Source organism: Gallus gallus, chromosome 11, assembly GCF_016699485.2.
Source record: "Gallus gallus isolate bGalGal1 chromosome 11, bGalGal1.mat.broiler.GRCg7b, whole genome shotgun sequence".
Classification (NCBI taxonomy): Eukaryota; Metazoa; Chordata; class Aves; order Galliformes; family Phasianidae; genus Gallus; species Gallus gallus.
This window is the reverse complement of record NC_052542.1, coordinates 15,189,977-15,212,129: the sequence shown is the minus strand read 5'-3', so window position 1 is coordinate 15,212,129 and position 22,153 is coordinate 15,189,977. Positions and strand designations below refer to the sequence as shown.

The 22,153-nt window shown below is 43.9% G+C and overlaps 1 protein-coding gene and 1 long non-coding RNA gene across 10 annotated transcripts in view; one reads left to right on the top strand and one right to left on the bottom strand.

The window, feature by feature from the left end:
- Positions 1–22,153, bottom strand: part of CMIP (c-Maf inducing protein) — a 123,094-nt gene that overhangs the window by 86,269 nt on the left and 14,672 nt on the right. For 2 of the 9 annotated variants that reach the window (XM_046899725.1, XM_040707169.2), the window contains exons 1-2: positions 11,516–11,839; positions 11,355–11,425 (exon numbers count right to left, since the gene is read on the bottom strand). The exons of 3 other annotated variants lie outside the window; for them this stretch is intronic. In XM_046899725.1, the coding sequence (XP_046755681.1) occupies positions 11,355–11,369 (15 nt within the window). In that variant the 5' untranslated portion in view covers positions 11,370–11,425; positions 11,516–11,839. Of the gene's footprint in view, positions 1–1,196; positions 4,542–7,169; positions 11,426–11,515; positions 11,840–12,579; positions 12,891–22,153 lie in introns of those variants that run through there. 4 more of the 9 variants (XM_046899731.1, XM_046899730.1, XM_040707167.2 and 1 more) reach the window with 4 other exon arrangements.
- Positions 7,076–14,796, top strand: LOC107054317. Its single transcript, XR_001468489.4, has 2 exons — positions 7,076–7,315; positions 12,015–14,796. It is a non-coding gene; the product is annotated as an uncharacterized LOC107054317 (long non-coding RNA).

Below are 22,153 nucleotides of genomic sequence, written 5' to 3'. Positions count from 1 at the left end.
GAACCATTGCTTGCAAGCAGGTCTTCAAAATTACTAACCAGGGTAAAAATTCTGAAGTGCCAAGAAGTCAAACTGAGCTACCCATTTCTTTGCATCCGTGATTCAATTAGCTGCAAATACCACAGCAGCAGCAAATCACTGTTTCAATTTCTGCTGGCACATAACTCTACAAACTCCTTTTAGTGTTTGGATTTAAAGCAATAACCTCTCCACTGCATAAGTGAGACATTGGTACTTTCCTTATCCGATAGTAAGATAAGCTGGGGGGTGGAGGGAAGAGACCGAGAGTATTTTAGGATGTGTTATGTAAAATCTGAACCATAAGATCAATTGCTTTTATCAGTTTTGTATTTTTCTATCTAACAGAAAATGTTTAAATGAGTGAAGACAGATGAAAACTGCATCTCCATCCACAGTGACACCCAGATATCAGAAATCTCATTGCAGCACAAGCCTGCAACAAAAAGAAACTAAAGAACAAAACTCCCCCGTAGTCATGCTTGGAAAAAAAAGAAATCATAATAGATTATTAGAGAAAATGTTAGGATGTTCAGCTTGAAGAAACACAGTCCAAGTTATTAAAGAGGCTTCAGATGCACATTCTTACTGACTTCAGTGGCAGCACATAAATGCACATGCTTCAGAAGGGCTGGCAGAGGGCACATGTGCTTTACTGTTCATGACGATAAAGACAAACTGTCAGTGGATGTAAAGGTCTGCTTATTTGGGCTCTAGCAGCAAAATTACCAGAATATGTTTTGGGTTCAAGGTGGAAAAAGACCCTACAACTCACAAGCTGCAAAAGGAGGTGAAGAACAAGAAGCAGAATATGGGTAACGGAAGTGTGGTGGTCTCAACAGCCAAAGCCTCATAAAACTTTATCACAACGTTCACTGAAATCTAAAGGAACTTTCCATTTCCACAGCAGGAAATAGCAATAGACAGCCAGGCTGTGGCATCACCCGAATACCAACAACACAACCTGCTTTTTGTAGGTCCATGTACGATACCAGTCTTCTGGGTTTCTGCTCAAAACGGTTCAATTTCAGCACATGACCCAGCACTGACAATTTTAAAAATGCAGTTAAAATTACTGATAATTGTGGGGTTTTTTTTTTTTTTGCTTTTTGGTTTTTTTTTCAATTGCAATCCATGAAAATATTTTGCCCAAGTTTTGTACAAAACTCAGGGTTTACCTTTCTGCCAGGAGGGCAGGAAAATCAGGGGAATCCTTCTCCTAGCTGTGGTTTTCCATCCACGTTCTTTGGCTTACACTGCTCCTTCCCCACCTTATAGGCACAGCCCCAGAGCTCTGTCAGCTCTTGGCCCCAGCGTTCACCAATGCAGCCCAGGGCAAGATGCTGGTATATTCTCCCCATGGGACAGGCTCCACTGGCAACACTGGACTGGGAGGGCACCTGAAACTCTTGTCACGTAGGCTCTTCCCCTGGCCCCTGCAGCTGCTGAACTACTTATGAACTTTGTTGTGCCACAGTTGAAAAACAGAGAGGCTCTTAAACCATTACTTTTGAGATGAAAGAGCCATCCGGCATCACTGTTGAACAGAGATTAACAAGGGCTGATTGTACCTTGGTTGTCACAGCAAAACTCAGGCTGGAGACGTGGTTCCAAAGGTGAACTTGAGCAGCAGATACGAGCAGGTGAAAGGCATCACGGTGATGTCACCACCCTATTTCACCACCCAGGACCCAACAGAATAGCAGTACAGCTCATGGCCTTCAGTCAAGGCAGGACCAAGTCTTGTTTCCAAGGATCAGTGGTATTTTGCTCTTTGGTCTCTGATCTAAGTCCTCCAACAAGCACACTGATAGTTGCTGTGGAACCACAGTTATGTGACATTTTGTTTGAGCTTTACATGGCATAAATACTTGGGGACAGATGCACAATGGGGCCCTGCAGCACCCAGCTTCCAGACTCTGGGCCCACTCACCTAATGGTTCAGGCCTTCACCAGGCAATAGGACAGCAGAGGTTCAGAAATCTCTAACCAAGAGGTGTCTGTGTGCATTCCTGGAGAGAATAAATCCTGCATCAGTGGGACCTGATGCACGCAGATGTGAGAACACAGTGGTATTCCAGCTGTGAAATCCTTTAATTCACTTGCACCCCTGATCCTTTAAAGTCTTTTGCGTAGTTACAGGGAAAGTTTTAAAGAAGGGGAGAAAAAATACCCAAAATGTGTAATTCTGTCATCAAAAACGACAACCAATTCTGCGGGATGCTGAGCTGTGCTAGAAGCCAGACAGGCGATATCAATGCCAGTAGAGATCAATACTCCCACAAAACACTGTTATGCTATGCCTAGAAAGCAGAGGGAGCAGTAATAGATATTTAACACAAAACCACCCAACTCTTCAAGAATAGCTGTGCAAGTAGTAGCAATGACTGCAGCATACGTACAAGTAATTACTGTCAGGACTCCATCTGGATCAGGAGTTTGGCGACTGTTTTACTAGCAGAAGAATCTCCAAGTTAAAACTGAATTGTGAGTTATGAGCCAGTACCTCCCTGAAATTCTCCTTTCTCCTTCCTAGACAAACACGGCAGTGGTTTAAGGATGCCCCCTTGGTTCTTGTTCTCACTCAAAAAGAATTCTAATGCACCCAAAGATGTTTAATTAAGAGGTGCAAACAGTATTCCTTTTAACACAAATAATCCCACTTCTCAGTTCTGAACTGTTCTACAGTACCCTTGTGTCCACAATAAGCATAAGTAACATAAGATCAAAATAGGACGGCTGCTCCAAAAGTACTGCCTCCTGTTTTATTATGCTGGGATAGGAAAGGGGCAATCCTTCCAAACTGCCTGGAACCCAGACAAACCACCAACTCCAACTGCTACCACTTCCAGTGCCAGGCAAGAGTAGAAGATGAACCTTACTCTTGCAACATGGTAACACCAGGCCCCATACCTCCAGAAGACTGTAGAGCACACTGCCAATCCTGTCTGGACTGTCCTACCGCATCCATCATATAGTCCAGATTTGGCACCTTCTGACCTCCATATGTTCAGACCCATGAAAGATAGAGTGTGTGGGGACATTTTTCTAGCAATGACACCATCATAACAGTTGCAAAACAGTGGGTCGCCTCCGCTGACACTGATTTTTATGAGTGCAGCATGCAGGCACTTCTTCATCGCTGGCAAAAATGCTTAGCTCACGGTGATGACTATGCTGGAAAACAGTGTTTTGTAGATGAGAAACTGCTCTATCAAATAGCATTATTTTGCTCTTTGTATCTGGTCTAGTTTTCATGGGAATAAATAGGAAGCACTACTTCTGGAATAACCTATGTAAAAGCAAACAAATGTGATCTTGGTGTCCTTCTCTCAGACCTTGATGAAAAGTACAGAGGCAAGCCACGCACACCTTTATAATCAGAGCTTCCAGGTGAAAATGTGGAGATTCAGGTTCAAGGGTTGCTCTCTCTTTGATAACCGTCTTAATAGTTCATGAATGAGATCATGCAGAAGGAGCTATTTAACTGTACTTTTCCAGCACCAGTCACCCTGCAGAAACTTATCTATGTAGAAATGTCCTCAGCAGAAAGAGCATCAAAGCCCAGGCTCCCTTCGTCAGCAAAGTACCCTGACCAAACTACATCCCCATCTTTCCAAGTATCCACTGCTAGAACTGCCCTCCGTTACTCAGAGGGAACATAAGGAAGCCGTACTGATGAGCCCAAATGTCCATGTAGTCAGCCACTGCCTCCAGCACTGCCCACCAATGGACTTCTGGAGAAGAAAGTAAGAACAGGGAAACACAGTGATTTTTCCTGTAATAATTTTCCAGCTTTTCTGGAAAAGAAAAACCACGTAAATCAGTTCCACTGCAAAATTCCTCCAACTAAATTAAAAAAAAAAAAAAAAAGTTAAAAAAAAAAACTCAAGGAACCAACAATAAAAATGAAGGTACAAAAAGCTACTTTTTGGTATCACACTCCATTTGTAAGGCCCTTTTTCCTCCTTCGGCTGCAGATCCCTCCACAAGGCCGGAATTACAATTCCCCTGGCATAACCTGGAAATGGTGCACCATGGAGGCAGAGAAGCAGTCCACAGCTTCCAGCAGCTACTGAAAGAGCTCAGGCAGTAAATGAAAACCTATCATTTTGTTTTTATACTTCTACTCCCAGCATGGAGTATTCATTTGGAAAAATGGCAGGTTTCAAATGAATATGGCAAGGTTGACCAAAAGAAGCTGTTTTTAATACAAATTATTATTTATTGCTGCTTTTTTGTTTTTTTAATTGCCTTTTCCTCCCTGAAATTAACTTAGGAACAGCTGACTACATTATTACATTTAGGCTGGGACTCTGTTTTCTGAACACAGGAACAAGCCAAGTTCTGTAAAACAAACAGAAATAAAGCTCCAGTTCCACCTGTGAAGGCTCCTCTTTGTCATGCTCGCGAGCTCAAGACGTAACTCCAGTTTCATCCTAAGCCCGTAATGCTGGTAACTCATCAACCACTTCCTGCTGAGCCAGCCGCTCCGCTCGGCCGGCTCCCTGCCCGCTCCCCACATTTCACACAGCACTCACTCACTGCTCAGCCCCAGCACTACGGCATCATGCGCTCACCCAGTGACGACCGCACCGAAGACAAGCCCAAAAAGGCACTGCGACAGCATCCGATGATTAATACTTTCATAAGCTATTGTGCAAACTGTTCAAGATTAATAGTGTTTTATAAGGAAAGCAACGAAGGTAGGGAAAATAAATGTTTCTTCGGACTACTCATAGGGTAGGCTGCAAAGCAAATTCCTCACGTATCACTCAGCTGAACAGAAACGCGCTATCGTACGACATCTGAACGCTACCTGTGTCACAACACAGCTGCTGCAAGTGCCCAAAAGTAAACACCCACCCGAAGGGTTCGTGTTTGAGCACAACTGATAACTGATTAACTGAAAATCGATTAATTAGAAAGGTGAACAGAGAACTGCCCCTTTTTGAGGAGCTATGATTAATCCTTCTTACGCGCTGAGGATTTTGATACAGAATTATTTCTCCTCATGCATCTCAACAACTCTTTCTTTATCCCTCCGGCATTGTTTTTCATTGAATTCATACCCAATTTCTGGTTCATCTGAAATTAAATCAAACAGAAAATAATGAACATGTGTGCCTGTTATAGACCCTTCAGCGCCTGAGGAGCACGAGCTGGAGTCAAAAGCAACCAGCAAGGCTGAAGACTTGAGGAACAAACCCTCCTCTGCCCGAGCATCGCTTGTACAACAGCTCATTGAGGAGGAGACCACAGTGCTCAGTGGGCACTGAGTCAGTGTCAGTATTAGGATGGCAGAGGAGCAAATCTGGGAGTGCAGGGGTGGAGGGGCAGGGCAATGATGTTTGTTTTTCAGCTGCTTGCCAAGTTACTGTGTGGGTCAATATGTATGAATCATATTCTGAGATGTCACATAAGACCTGTGCAGTAATCAATACTACAGAGGAACAGGTTACCCCTGAAAACGATTCAGCAATCTTGTGTTTACTCCTTATCAGAAAAAAAAAGTTGCTCTGTTTTATTTCAAAGGTTGGTTTGCTGTCTATAACCGTATCCTGGAGCGGTGTAAGACGGTGTGGCTTTTCCTGTTAAAACAGAAACAACCTGGACTATCTTCTGTTCTGATCAGAGAATTATCCTACAAGTTGAAATGCTCGGTTATTTACGTGGCACAAACAACCTTATCCAAGGACACATATTCATCTACAAGGAAACAACCAACCTCAAAACACAACTGGGAAAATGCAGCATCAGCATCATATTGTTTCCCGGACTGTTCTATATTAGGTAATACGTTATTTCCATCTGGGATACCTAAATTGTGTAATGACCACAATATCTCGCCTAAAAATGGGAAGTCGCCCACCCAAGGTCTATTGCTGTTCCAAGATGAAGTAAAGAAAAGGGCAGGCACTCATCCAACACTACTACCATCCTCATGGCTTTTTCATGACTTACCATAAATATAATGACTCAAGCAAATGGCAAGCACTCACAGTTTAGAAGTGAACGTGAAAGAAAAGCTATATCTTTCATAAGATATATGAGAAAATATATAAAAAATTAAAAAAAACCCACGTTCTGGAAGAGAACCAAGGTTAAAATAACAGTGAAAATACTACGCAAGGCCACTGTATTGGCCTGATCCATCACACAGGGCTAGGAAGAAACCCTCCTTGTGATTCCTGGCTAAACTGACCAGGTGAGCCCTTATACTGACCACAAAGCTTCTGAGAGAGGAAACCCTCGTGCTCTCTATCTGCACAGCCACTGGGGCACGAGGGAATCAATCCAGGACGGGGCTCAAACATGAGCCCATGAAACATTCCCACTGACAGCACTGCACTGAAGACAAGTAGCCATGTCTCAGAGGCGTATAGAAATCTCAAGGGCTTCAGTGACAACTAAATTAGTTATTTCTAGCATGCAAGTCTGCCTCACATTAATCTATTGTTGCATTAGTTGAACAACAGCACTACAGTGCTGCCAAATTTGAGAAACACACACTAGAGAAAGCTGAAATCTCAGCCAAATCCATTTGTGGGAGGCTGAGGGATTATGAAACAATTCCAGTTTTGAGATCTTCCCAACGACCTCAAAACCATTTAACAAATATTCGGATTTTTAACTGTAGAAGAGACTGCCCAATGTACAGAGCAAACATTAGTTATTATATTCGTAGATCACTTATGTAAATAACAACATATGCCATTTACAGCTAAAAAGAGGGGTTTATTTTAAAAGTCCTGTCTCCCTCTCACTGCAGTTTGTGTGCTGCAAATCCCATCTGCACAGCTTCCATGGTAACTCTGCAGTACTGCTCATTTCCAGATATAATGATCCAGCCACAAAAAGAGCAGCCACCTGAAGCTTAGTCTAAGGCCAGTCTCAAAAGCTGTGAACCAGGCAACTTAATATTGTCTTTACTTTGTTCAGCATTATCAGTTGAACCTGTAATGCTCAAAACAACTGTAAACAGGCTGATGGAGTTAATTATCTCTTCCCCTCCAACAGTCAATGCATACAAATACAGCCTGCTGCTAAGGTCCTAGGTCATCTACTGCATGTAGGAGGACAGCAGCAGGACGGCTATGCCACGTAATGCTCAGGACTTTACCCTGTCATCCCTGAGTTTTGAATCCTACCTTAATGAAGGCTTTATGCAGGCTAGTAAATGTCTGGGGTCTTGCAGTGTGTTTCTGAAGACAGGCGATGACTGGGTGAACCCCGTGCAACTTCCATGATGCTTCACTTATGGCATGCAGAGAGCTGAAATCACCTTTGGACACAGGTAAACTACAAGAGAAGTTACACTTCTGCTGCCTTTTATGTCTCCCCATTTAAAATAGATAATTATTTTAAACAGCCTCTTGGTTGCATGTTGGGTTCAAACTTTGGTCATTTAAGTCAGGTAATGAATCAAATTCCTAAACCATGTTGTCTTTGGCATGTGTCTTTGCATAATTATTTCTTCTGTGAAGGGTATACTACCATACAAAGACCTTCTGGCCATAACAAAGTGTCGTTTGCCTCTCCTTTCCAAAAGAGAATTTTCATCTTCAACAGTTTTCAATGCAGGTCATCCACCAGGATCACTTCAATTAATTCACTTGCTTTAAAAGCAAGGTCAGGCAAATTTATTGAGAGCAGTCCATCATCTACTGACACCAACAGCACGATTCACTGCATTAAATCATTCATCAGCCTTTTGACTAAGTTTAGTGTAGAACTGGACTTGTATTTCTTCAATTAACAAAAGCATAGACGAGGCTCAAACGACACTGCTCCAGAACAGCCTGAGGAATATGCAGTGATTTCTGCTCTGCACCAGCTAGCCCCCGAATACTTAGGTAGAAAGGCAGTCTCTGTAATCAGCGTTGCCTGAGAGTATCATTGCTTCATAGAGGACTGACTTCAGTCCCTACGAAATGGCTGGCTGCCCTTTGGACACAAGACAATTAAACCTGTGGAGTATGAATTACTTTCGGCAGTCACTAAAGTCAGCTGACAACAACAGCACTTTAGCAGATCAGTTTAATTAGATGCCTAGCTTTCAACTATTCAAGTCAAGTAAGCTGAACACCATCCCGAGTTTTCCATGCTGGACCAAGAGTCTGGCTAAAGTCCACATCTCAAGGAAAGAACGAGGGCAAGAAGAAAAGATCAGGTATTCTTCCAGAAGAGATGGCATGAATACACTCTGAGATTTATACTGCAGGTTGTTTTCTTGCATTGCCTTGCAATATCTACTAACAAGGCACTGAACACAGCAAATCTTGATTTCCATCAACCTCCCTTCCTTCCTTTTTTCTCTTTAATACTGGCAATCACCACTCGAAAAAAGGAACATGCTATTGGGGCAGATAAGCAGTAGTCACTTTCAGTAACCACTGAAAAAAACATTGCCCTCCATGAGAAACTTGCTTAGGGCAAAACAAGCCAGTCTTTATGGAGCTGGGCAACAGGTGGAAGCTTCCAAAGCCTGCACCAAGGAGGCTGCAGGGAAGTTTGATTTCCAGACTGACAATGCTGGAAAACATCAGGCAGTGGAGAAAAGCAACTGATTCTGCTGCAGACTTATGAACCCATGATTAGCAGAACTAGCACTGAACATAAACTGAAGCCACAGGAGCAGGACCTGCAGGTCTCTGCAGCAGCCAGAAAGGGAAGAGGGAGGGAGGGAAGTGGTGGGGATCACATTTCAGCCCTTAAGCATCTCATCTCATTGACCCTCTGCGTCTGATTCCGAACTCAAATACAGTTCTGACGTCCAAGGTGTCACCGTATCTCCAATTAATCAAAGGAGAGTCCTGTTTAAGTAGCCCCTTCTCAGGAATCCCATGGCCTGGCTTGGAATTTGATCTCTGTCATCACTGTCAACAGATCCACTTCTCGCTTCTCCCTCGCTTTTGTTTTTCTCAAAGGCAGCTCAGTATGCCTGGAATGGAAAAGGCACACACACAGCAGAGGGATACGGTGGCTTTTTTTGCAGGAACTAAGCAATCCTTTTGCTGCAGTGAGCAGATGTCGCAGACAGGACTGCTACAGGCATGTTAAACGCTCTGAAGGTTCCACTTAACAACGCATTGCTCTCAAGAATTGAAGCAACTCAAAGCTTAGTTAAACCTGACACTCAAAATAAATTCCTACCAGGCTCTGCTTGAAGAAGCCTGGTGTTTTCTGATCTTGGATTTTTTAATTGTCTACCATTCCATCAACAAAGCTTCCCACAGTGCCCCCACAAGCATACAGGATCTGATCTTTAAACAGACTGCCTGGAGAGACCAGCCTGATAAGCAGTGAAGAAATAATTATGCCATTCAGAAATCAATTTAGTCTCGGGAAGAAATGTATTGCAGCAATTATCTTAAATATGGGGTGAAGTCCATGCAAAATCACTGAGCCAGACTTTAACACAACACTTCATTTCAGCAAAGTATCAGAAAGCTGACAGTATTGTCATCTCTGCAAAAGAGATCAAGAGTGAGACTGACGCATCCTTTTCAGAGATTTTTTCCATCAAAACATGCCTCTCTGTGCAGACTGAGATCTCACGCTCCCAGGTAGCTGAAGCCTTCAAAAAGCCTCTTTAGGAAATCGATGCCCAGCCTTTCAACGCACACCTAACCTTTGTCCTGTCATTCACTGCCTTGCATGGTAGACAAACACCACTTCTTTCCTCACTGGGTACACCCATCACATGCACGCTGCTAAAACAAAACCTTCACAGCCTGGAGTTCTGAGAAATGAATTTTTCCTGTACCAGAAAAGCAGGAACTCCCCCACTTTTCCCCAAATAAACTTCGATCCAAAATATCTCAGTCTGATCTAAATATGAACACGATGCGAATCACCACAGCACTTTGTGGTCTCATCCTGCAGAACACCGAGGGCTTCTTGTAAGGGCTGAGTACCCTCAGCTCCTTCCCACTCACCGAGGAATTTGAGAGACTTACATTTTGCAGTTTAAATCAAGAACAGATCTGGCTAAGAATTAACCCTGTAGTACATAAAGTAATAAAAATCCCTCGCATCTGCCACGGCCTTCATGCAGCTAAGCAGCTGTGTGAGGTGTGTTGAGAGAGGTGGGAATGAGGGGAGCTGCGGGGACGAAGGCCCAGACCATGGAGCTGCACCCTCAGCACTGCCTCTCGCCAGCCCTTACAGTGCGACAACACCCAGCTCTGTGAGGAAGCTCAGGTGAAAAGGTTTGTGTCAGCACCAGCTTTTATTCAAGTGCTGTCTCAGATCCATCATAGTGGGGTGGAAAAGAAGAAAATGTAGGTGGCATTAACCCTAGAAACCAAATATGTGGGCCTGGTTCTGACCGCCTAGCAGAATAAATAAACGGGATGTAATTCAGCCTGCTATCTCCAAGCTCACTGTAGTCCCAACCAATTTGTGAGAAGAGTCCTCCTAATCAAGTCCTCCTAATTATGGTCCTGAGCACTACCAGGCTTCCAGCTGAGAGGAAAGGCATAACAAAATGGAGTTGCCTCAACCCTGGGGTCGATCAAGCTTGTGGAAAAGAGATCAGCATTTGCCTCTCGGTTTGAATCTGCTTCCTGGCTCTCCTGCCCACCAAACCTTTCACCTTGCAAATCTCACACAGCAGCTCGCAGAACAGAAAGCGTTCAGAAGGCCCACAAAATGAGAACTGGCCAGCAGGGCTAACCCACTTCCCCCTGTCCCAGCAGCTCTCGCTTGCAAAACATGTTCACCAAACAAACATCCCTTCGGCTCGTCACCACTCGACGGTTTTTTCAGTCATCTGCTGAGAACATAATACCACACTTCTACCGTTTCTGACTCAAAAATTTCAGTTCTCTTCTGCAGAGCTATATATTTTTTTTTATTATTTGTAACATCTTCATTCATTCACCCTACAGAAACACTTTCTGTTTTGCAAAAACAAACACAAAGGAAAAGGATGACTGAGGAACTTGGAACCAGTTTGAAGAAGCTTCACAGCCTCATTTTCCTCTACTGTTTGTTTTGGGGGTGGTTTGGTTTTGTTTTGTTTTCCACTGTTATCTATTTCTAAGTAATTAAACATGGAGAAAATGCCTCCATTTCAGAGATGGCAAAATCAAGTCACCAATGATTTATGTTAAGTCAGTTTATAGCCAGGAACTTGGACCTAGGCGCTGCCAGCTTGCTCTGCTGCTGTCTCTCCCTTTTTTCTCACCCTCCTTGTCTCAAGGAGGCACAGCACATATCAGAGGGAGTGCAAAACATCCAAAATCCAGAAATACTTCTGCCATATCAGTCACGGTGGAACTGTGAGACTTCAGCACAGCTCTCGATGGGTCCCACAGGGAAGCACTCACCTGGAAGCATCCCATCCTGATCCTTAAAGGATATCACGTGCAGCAGCCGTTGGCAATTACAGAGTTAAATCCTGTGGAAACAGGACATTCCCCCCCCCATAAAGCTGATTAATGTGCTGAAAACCCAAAGCCGAGACAGTCGGAGTGGGAAGTGGAATTACCAAACGTGCGTCACTGAGTTTAGGTTCCCCTTTTCTCCTGTTGTTGAATTACTGCAGCTCGCATGTTTTCAGGGCAAAAACTTGAGTAACAGCATGAAAGACCTTCTCCAAATCCACTGAGCTGAAGAACTGCCATCATTTTCGGTGGAATTTCACTAATCAGTTGGTTCAGTGAAAAGAAAAAGAGGCTACGGTAGCCAGCAAGGAGCAACGCTCCGCAGCATTTTAATAAGTTAAGCCATTACAACTTGCTCAGCAGAAACGTCAAGAGGTTTTGTTTGCTCAAAAGGAAACAGTTAAAGTAGCTGTTACAGTATTTGCAGTGACTCTTTCCCCAGACTCAGAGCTATTAATGACTGTAATTCTGACTAGAGTGTGATTTAGCAATAGTCACGTTGACCCCGTACAGCGTATCATGGGACCATGCTGCTTCAAAGCACTCAGCAAATATTAACCTGGTTATTCCCGAGGACACAGAATTTTTATTTCTGTTTTTCAGGTGAGGAAACGGAGACTGAAAGGGAAACGGTACCGCATCAAAGCATCAAAAGACGGAAAGACAGAACTAGTTCTGGGAAATGCTAGAGCTGGGGCTGACGAAGCATCTGTTCAGTAATAAAAATGTCCTATTTTGATTGCAGCAGAGAGACTTGCTTAAATCAGTCTTGATATTTCAGTGGGACTCACATTGTGTACAGTTTGTGCAAACCAATACTAAAGGTCAGTGTATTTAACAGCTACATAAAGTTAACATTGTTTATTAGAATGCTACTGGCCTAACGGAGCAAAACAGAAAAACATACACACACAACACAAATAAAGGCACACGGTTTGGCTCAGTATGACCACGAGTACAGCAAAGAGAGGATGAATGCCCTCGATTCTTCAAATAGTGCAGTGCCACCGAGTGCCTGCAGTTCTGGGCAGAGCCAGTTACCCGTGTGCAGTACAATTCCTCCCAAAGAAGAAATGGCTTCATTTTCACAAAGCCCCAGTCCCGATGTTTATCATTCCTCTGCATCTGTTTGAAAGATCCAGACAAACAGAACTAAAATCTGACTCACTGAAATAGTCTTGGTGTTTATCCTGTGAGTTGGAGAACTCCTCCAACCAGACGAAGAACAGCTCCAGCCGCTCGCATCGCTTGCAGTGGTTGCTCCTAGCTGGGCAATTTCAGGTAGACATGCAACGTTTGCTCTCCCTTCAGTGCTGGATGCTATTCATTTCCACTTAGCTGTTATGAGGGGTGTTTTTATTCATTCCCTGAAGGACAGAAACCCTGACTTAGCAGTCCAAATCTTTAGGAAACAGTCAATGGCGATGGTAGTGAAAGCAACGTTTGCCTAGCACAGTATGGAAGCTAGTGGCAATGTGTTCATCAAGTAAGCTAAAAGCCTGCTTTCTGAAATGCATCTCTGATCTCCAGAGATCAAGAAACGAGGAACAGGCAGCAACAAGAAAGTTACACAACTTGGTGAGTTGTGCTAGCAGCCGCCGGACGGAGATGCTGACTGAGGCAGACCTACTTTTCTGACCTTTACAGTGGGAAAACAATAATGCCACGTAAGACACAAACAGAATCACAGAACACCTTCACCACTGCAGAACAGAAGTCACCGACAACTAAGAAATATGCTGTTATTAGCATGTTTTGGCTAATGAAACTGAGAAGAGAAAAGGCTGAGACACTACAGTTAAACACCAACCCTTATTTTCCACCAGTGCAGAGTTAAACACTCAGTGTTTGCTCATGGATTTGAAGATATAAACCTGTCAGTAAGTATTAGAAACCCTCAGGATCACAGGGGGAGATTTGGAACAACTGAGGAAAACTCCGAGTGTTTCCAGGATGGAATATTCCTTCAGAATAGCTCAGCCTTTTCTTTTTCAATCTTTGTACGATTAAAACGTAATTCAACTTGAAAACCCTTTATCACCAAAGGTGTCTGTAAGAAAGACAAATGGCTTGTCCTGTTCATACAGCTTTATATCGTTTACTTGTTTGTTTTAAATATTCTCTCAGCTAAAATGTTTAACTTGGACTTCAGCATTCTTCCACGTTCTGCTTTGCCACAGATTTGGATTTGTTTTTGGATGAGAACACAGCGTTTAATTTCCCCCCAAGTTACATGGGTACTTCTGCCCAATCACAAAGAGTGTTGTGAGGAAAAGAGAATCTTTGTGAAGCACTCCTTCCAGATTAGCACTATCTCATTCGAGGACTGAACTTCCAGGCCGACAGACTCCTTCCGGGATGGAAGAGCACTTCCAGAGGATGCTTCCAATTCCTGGCAGAACACCACCCACACAGAAAAGCATGTTTGCCAAACCACTTCCAACTGCACATCTACCTGGCTTGAAAGCTCCTTGGCTCCGATTCTGCACACTGCAGAACACTGCATTTCCAGCAGGATTTCAGAGTATGCCCTATTCTGCATTGACAAGTGCTAAGTGTCCTAGCTGTTGGTTCCTTGGGATCTTAAACTCATTTTTAGAATGCTTGATACCTGCAGTTTCGTTTCCATTTGGGACTGCTGGAAAGCCGAGGCTGAATTTAGCACACATCTACAGCAAGCTGATTCTCTAAACACATATCCCAAATTAAAAAAAAAGAGTAAAAAATATATACATAAACATTAAAATTCAAACAAAATAAAACCATTTTCTCATAATTTCAGAAGAGCCTTTGTCTCCCTTGTAAACTCATCGCCTTCCTATTTTCAGTTTGTACTTCTGTAATTCAAAACATTTTGCTTTTGCTTGGCAGGCTTTACAAATTCAATTTTGTACGCCAGCAGTCACATACGCAGGCTGGGGCTTCCTAGTGGGTTGCTGTCCTGACTCCTATTATTTGAATTCCTTTCCATTTGACCTGAAAATCATGCAAAGTGATCTTGAAACAATATTGCATTAGTAAAGCTGCAAGTGAAACCCTCCAAGATTGCTGTGCTTTTTTGTCTACTTGTCTACTGCAAGTCATTCATATGGTGGTAGCAGTACAAGTCATTCATACGGTGGTGGCACAGCTTTTTCAACACCCATGCACATCTCTTTACCTTCTGCAGACAAATTGGTCACATTAACATTAGTGAAAAGTGCTGTTAGCATGAAGTGAGGCCTTCTTGATGCCTTCCCAACAAGCAAGACATTCGCTTGTTTACGTTGAATCAAATCAAGCCAATTGTATATAGTCACTGCAAAACTGTCAATGTAGTAAATCGGACCGGCATGCTTTTGGGTGGAAAGGTCAGGTGAAACATCTACAACTTCTCCAAAAAATCAGACAGAAAAAAAAAGCAAAAAAAAAAAGCATTAACTTCCCTTTTGGTTTCTCTCTTGCACTCAAAGCCTGGAGCAGATCCTCGTTACCGTGTCAGTACCCCAGGCACCACGGCAGAGGTAGGCTAAGCAGGGTATCTGTTACAGTTTACTATCACCGAGATGACTACATGTGTAAGAAGCACATTCTTCCCATCACTGCACTTACTCCATAAGGAAACCAGAAAGGGCACCAGGCCAACGTCTGGTAGTTAAGCAGACACACTATCAGGTTTCCCACATTCAAAAATCTCACTGCCAGGGACGCTCGAAAACTGCTTCCTACAGCCTGGGTGGCAGAAGGAAAATTAAGCAAAGCCTCGGCAAGTCCATTATTCTGCCGATCTGCACAGGGCTTTTAAGATTTTTATCTAACTGAAGTCTAGCTCTCAAAACACAGGAGCTTCCTCTTATCACCCAGCAGCTCTTTCATTTTCAGTCTCAGCTCTTTCATCGTTGTCCCTTGACAGAGCTTTATCTCCAACCACCCCTTTTCCGAAGCCCTTAAGATGTCCTAAGCAGTTTTTATCTATCTGCAAACACACAAAGGTTGCACCCGCTGCAGCCTTCCTCCCAGCATCTCTGCTCAGCTGTCTGCAGTGAGAAGCTCCAAGCAAGGACAGAAACTGCTGGTGAGCCTGGCATGCACCTCCTGCTCCTGCAGACTGCTCCCCAGCCCCAGAAAGCACAAAACCCACCTTCACATTCATCCTAATGTGACAGACAGCAACCCACTTTGACATCTCTTACGTAGGGTCAATTATGAGCTCCCAGCGTTTAAGATGAGGTTGCTACAAGAAGCTACCAGCAGCAGAAGGCTGGATGGAGGCAAGAATCAGTGTTCCGGTCCTGCACCAGGTGAGCTTCCGTGGTCAGCCCTCACAGAAAGGTCACTCTTCAAAACACCAGGTCTAGCCCCTGCACAAGGAGCCAATAAGCAGAGCAGAGAGGCCCTGACATGGAGTTCAGATGAGGTCCGTGCCCGGGGGAAAAGCCTTTGCTCAGTGCACAAACAAGGGAAACTCAGAGTGACCGGTCATTCCATGCCTGATGTTTCAAAGCAGGAGCAAAATAGTCCTGAGCAACAAGAGACGAGCACCAAACATGGCAGTGCACAGGAAACATAAAGTCATGTGTCTACAAAAACTCTGCTAAGTGATGAAAGAATTACAAGACATACCAGAGCAGAAATCCGTCTTTTTATGGCATTTCTCTGTAAAAGATCTCATTTACTACCATCCCTGGTATTCATTGCTGCATAATAACTTCATAATTGCGTGTCCAATTACTGCCACAGAGCAAGCAAAAGTGCTGGTGGACATTTACCTCACATTAGAGAGTTCATCACAGAAATTATGGGTTATTTCCATGCACGTGGCCGTCCAGGCTACTCTTGAGAGGTCAATTTTGTGCCGTCTGGTCCCAGGGCAGGTTCTGTTACTTACCCAGTTCATGTTTATACAGAATCTGGCCAGAAAGACACATACAGGCTTAAAGACCAGAGGGAACAAAGCTGATTAATAAAAACAAAGGAAGTAATCACAGTAGCCCAGATAATATGCAATGCAATCAGGCAAGCAAACATTCCTAACTGTATTTCTATCAAATAAAGTCACTGCTACTCCCTTGTTAAAAAGAGCTTTATTCTACTCTACAGAAAAGCTTTATGTTATTATTTCCTTCATAGTCGAATATGATGGACAACTGCAGCAGGAAGGCCAAGAACACGTATTCTACACCCACACCACAAACCCTGATCCACCAACGGCTGGGGGCAAGCTTGGGCTGGTAGAAGTAATTAAAGTAATTGTGATGATTCCAACATGTGTTTTGGTGGCTAATCTGTGTGAGGACAATCTCTCTGCCCAGGACAAGCTTCCTAAAGCATCTTGCATGGGACAAACCAGAGAGTGGGAAACAACAGAGGCCCGTGTAGAGCATGCTGGAAGCTCCTTCCCCACTGTGAGGCAGCAGCATTTGTAACACCCCCAGTCTGGCATCCTGCTTGGGAGTACCACCTGTGCTGAGGGTACCTGCTGCACCAGATGACCTGGTGGATCACACACACGTTTGAGGACCCAGTGCAAAGCATACTAAGTCAAAGGAAAGCTTCACATTTCTTCCAGAGAAAGTTGGGTTTAACAAAGGGTTGGACAACGAATATGGTTTAATTTAACTTACCTGAACCTGGCCAACCAGAAGACAAAAGCTAAGAATTAAACTAGCAAACCTCAAACCTGCTAAGAATTAAAGTAGCAAATCTCAAAATTGCCAATGTTCTGCCACAAATGTGTCACATATTTTAATCTCCTTATGCCCAGCAACTGTCCTGCTGTTAAAGATAACAATACTGCCCATTACATTCTTTCTGCAGAAGCTGCCCTGTAATCACTCAAACAACAATAGGTGACCAATTCAGCTTATGTGCGCCAACTTCAGTGGAGTGCTTAATTACAATGGAGATGCTTGCTTGCATAAGGGAAGATAAATGACAGTCAGTTATCTTAAAACTCACTTCTGATGTTTCTTTTCCTATTAATCATTTCTAAGACATCTAGGCAGGAACATTCACAGAAGAGCACTGCAAAACAGTTCCTTTGGTTACTATCTGTTGACACGATACATGCCTCCAAAGAAATGCTTTTCCAGTGCGGCCATCGAGTGCATCCTGACCCAACAATGGGAATCACAGCGAAGAATCACGGTGCTGGCAAACATCACTGGTGTTTAAGAGGCACCGGGTCCCAAGTAACGCAGTTGCTTCAGCTGCACGGATGTCACACAAGCCATCTGTTTAAATACTGCAAAGTGGTAATCTCCTGCTTTTGCTACTTTGAAACTGAGGAGGCAAAGGAAAATATTTGAATGCGCAGTCCTGAGGTCAGAGCTAAAGTTTGATTTGGGCTGGTTTGGATGGAGGAGAAACGTCCAAGAACAATTCACTGATTTACTTTATTTCAGAACTTGGCACACAGCTTGGACCAACTTCAACACACGACGACAGTGAGCCAGAAAATGCTACAGAAAGAGCAGAGATAGGAGACATCTGGACTGCGTTAGGAACTTAGAGCCATGAAGACCTTTAAAAATATTCTGTCCGTGTTGGGACTTCTCTTGTTTTTGTTTCAAACAATCCAAATGCTAAAACTGTTTCAAATTAAAAGTTAAAAAATAAAACCAACAAAACCCTCAAAGCCTCCCTCCCCCAAGAAGGGTGACCTAAGCCAATTACAAAACTAAAAACAAGGTTGTAATGATCTCAGATGAAATCCTACAGTGAAAGTGGTAATTTCCACTAATAATGCACCACTGCAAGCTTCTCCTGCCAGGATAGCAAGCGTGCTGCAAAGCGTGGCCTCTCATCATTGGTGTTCTTCCACTGGCACTGCTGTGCCAGACCTATCCAGAAAACACCAAAAACAGCATTGCTACCTGAAAGGCTCCCTTCTGGCTGAAACATCACGGTCATGGTTCTAGGATATAAATGCCAAATCTCCCTGCAGAACGGTCCTTTCACTATTCCCATCTCAATTCCATGCATTTGGCAGGAGTTGCACCGATCGTTTTCGAGCTCTCCAAATACAGCTCTGCAGATCGCAAAAGTGGATGCTGTCATTCTGGCCCTTTTCATTACCTTGTGTAAATCAGCTGCTCGGCCTTCACGCACCACATGCAGGTGTGCACACCTGCAGCTCCCCCACCTTGCTGCATGACAGCTCACACCAGGTTTGAGTGCAAAATCCTTACAGGACTCTCCCACTGTGAAAACTTCTGCTGGGGGTGGTTTCAGGACTACCTGCCGCTTGTGGGGGGCACGTTTCTTTAGCCAGCCAGCATTTAATGTGCTCCATACTCTTGATTATTTATACCAATTAATAGGACAGAGTCTCCCATTCTTCCAAGCGCATGCCTTGGCACAGCGAGGACTACTCTGCATTCAGCAGTGTGCATCATTTCCGGCAGCCCGGCTCCAGGAATAGAAAAGCAAGGAAAGCAAGGCAGCCAGATAAACAGATCGCTGGGATACCTGGAAACCCTGGAGATACTGCAGCTATTGTCGCTTTACACCTAAGCTCCTTTGAGGCGTTCTGATGATGCCAAATGTAGATTAAAATCAAGAATTAATGGGCTTCTTGGAAGGAAGGATAAATCACAGAATTAGGCTCATACGCAAGCAGCCCGGAGACTGAATCCTGCAAAGGACGTTTTTGCCTACACAGAGCACCACCCCATCCGACACAGCACCCCGTGGTGACGGCATTACATTTGTTCATCGCTCGGTGACACATCCTACTGAACACTATTAGTTGTGTCGTCTAAAGGTTCTGCAGTACTTCATAGGTCTGAGGCTGCTTCTACCATTTGCAGTCATTTGCAACAGTGAAATTTAAACGTAAACTTCCTCCCAACCCTATCGCAGCACTTTACATGTGGTGCAGGAGCTAAAATTGTCAGCTCTCGTTCAAAAGATTTTCTTGCAGAAGACAAAGAGTGCTAGGAGTACAAATTCGACCAAGCAGATACTTGCTAAAGGTTGCACATGTCTGCATCCAACTAACCTCCTGCAAACAGACCCAGGCAGTGAAGTTCTTCCAACCCAAAGGAGCTGGGCCCACAGGAAAATCATCCCCCCCATCCGCCATCCATCAAGGCATCCTTATTGCAGACTATTCCTTTCTGAGTTATACTGGGAAAGTGAAAAAGCCAAACTGAGGAAGGCAGATGCGGGCCCGAGCTCGAAAACCCAGATTTCATTTCTGATCGCTCCCCTCCCCCAGGAGCTCAGGGGTGTTTAGATGCTGGGCTGCGGTTTAAGTCCATCTGTGTTCCTCAAGTATAAACATCTTCATTGAAACCAGACTCATCCTGCACAGCCATTCATTTAGTGAGCTCATCTGTGAGAGACACGGACTGGCACATTTCTATGACAACCAAAAAAATTAAAAAAGGAGCAGCCTGGCACAAACGAAACAGCTTTTTACAGCCTCTCCATTGTTCCCAAGGCTGCTCTCTCCTTCTCCAGCATCTCCAGTCATCCTGGCTGCGCTGCCCAGAACATCAGCTCACCACCAAAGGTTCCTCTCTCCACAGAGGAAGAGGCCTTTCCTAAGATCCCAGTGCAGGGAGGACTGCTCTCAAAAAAGGAAAACAAAACACAACATAAAAGAATCAGAGGGAATATTATCCTAATTCTTGACTGAAGAGAGCCTACGCATCCATCCTGAAGAGGCAGTTCAGAGCTTACCAGGCCATAAGAGAATGAACCAACCGAGTCTGCCAAAAAACAAAAAAAACAATCCTTTTTTTCAAAGATGAATCCAAACAGCTTCTTTTGTTTGTGTTTAAAAGCTTTGCTGTGGATTAACTACTGATAAGGAACAGCAGAAGTACTGTTTTCTCACCATCAAGAACAACATAAACTCAAAACAGAATGCCTACTCTTGGAAACCATCATTCCTTCATTTGCTGGATCTCAATCTGGCCTTTCTGTCTTTACACTGAAGCACCCTAATTTGGGGGGGAAAAAGGACCCACAAAGGTTATTTCAGCGTAGGCAGTTGAGGCCAATGGTTCATCCTCCTTCTGCGGAAACCCAGACTAAAATCACCAGGGCAAAAATGAGAGTATGATGTGAAACAAGGATTTCATATCCCGATACACACATGATATAAAATCATCCCAAATTTTCGGTGAAGATGTAGGCTTCAGCTCAAAAAAAAATACACTTTCTTAAAGCACTGATCATTTGCAAGTCCACACATTTGAGCAGTTCAGCATCAGATAAATAAAGCAGCTCTTTCTCTGACACACACTGCCAGTCGATGCAGAACTCACACTGCACTTGTTATTCCATCCTCTCCGATCAGCTTACACAATGCATTAATTTTAAGTAATCATGATTGCTTTTTACTACTAAGGTATGGACGCCAAATCACTCCTAGTGATTCCCAACAAAGAGAAAGATGCTATGACTAAAACCAGAATGGACTCCCAGGATCTCGATGTGCCAACCCACCAATAATGCCAGAAAAATAACTTTATTTCTTTCTACCCCCATTCTCTCCACCTTCATTTTTTTAGACCTGGTCTTAACGCTGGCTCTGCTGCACTTGGGAACTCATCGGAGCATCCACTAAGCCTCTTTGTGTTCACAATGTGCCACGTGACCACAGAAATAATAAATCACAGGTATAAAGAGGGGTTTTTGAATCTCACAGAAACCTCAAGCACAGCTTTGTCTACAACGGTCAGCTTTTTCCTCCTGGCATCATTCAGAGCTTCCCAGTCACACACAGACCGTAGCCACCATCTCCGTGATCTCTGCCTTGACAGTGTTTTGACTTCGTCTTTTACTCACAAGTCATTCTGCTTAATTTGCTTCAGATATTTTTCCACACACGATTCAGAGCAGTGATACGCTGCCAGGGAAAGTACTGAAATGTTCCCAAAGGCATAGATGAAGGAAAACTCATTTATTAGTGGATCTGAAAGGTACTCCTCATTACTTAAGCAGCATGCCACAGACTAAGAATGTAGCTAGAGCGTTACAGCTGTTGCTGGTAAGCACAGTGTTGAGCCACACACCCCAAACCACCGTGAGCTCCTGGTGGAATTAGATGCCAGCAAACCAGAGGGTGTCCGAGTGCAGCCCTAAGGTCCTGGTTCTCCCATTGCCTCAAAGCACAGAGCTGCCAAAAAAGGCATCTCCTCTCCTCAGCGAGCTCCTCTTGGTCAAAAAATCAGATCAGCAGTCAAAAGATGTAATCAGCTTCAGAGTGATACACTTGAAAATTCAATCAGCATATGGGAAACTCAGCCTTTGACTCACTTTCTAGATTAGGAAAAAAAAAAGCACAAACTTTTTGACAAACAGCTATTATAGCATTAAAGTGTGTTCTTCCATGCAATATTTCCCATGTCATAAAGCCAATAGAGATAAAAACATCAGGATGAAGCAGCACCTTAAGAAGCTACATAATAAACTACAGCAAATGCCAGGGGACTCATGATGGTCCAGCGCTCACCTGGAATGGGCAACACAGCCAGAACCACAGGCCCTGAGGGAAAGCTAGAATTAGGGTACATCCCAAGGACTGACTATCACCCAAGGTAAGGCTGCTGTCTGTAAGTGCACCACTTCCCCCTTTCCAGTGTAAATCTGCAAGCGCTGGGCTGCACTGTTTGTTTTCTGCTGCCTACACAACGTGCCAGATCTGCCTGCTAGGAACACGTTACTATCTACAGGAGAGTGTTCCCCAGTGATACATCTGCTGCTATCCACTCTGGAACAGGCAAGGACCACACAGTTATCACGTTGCA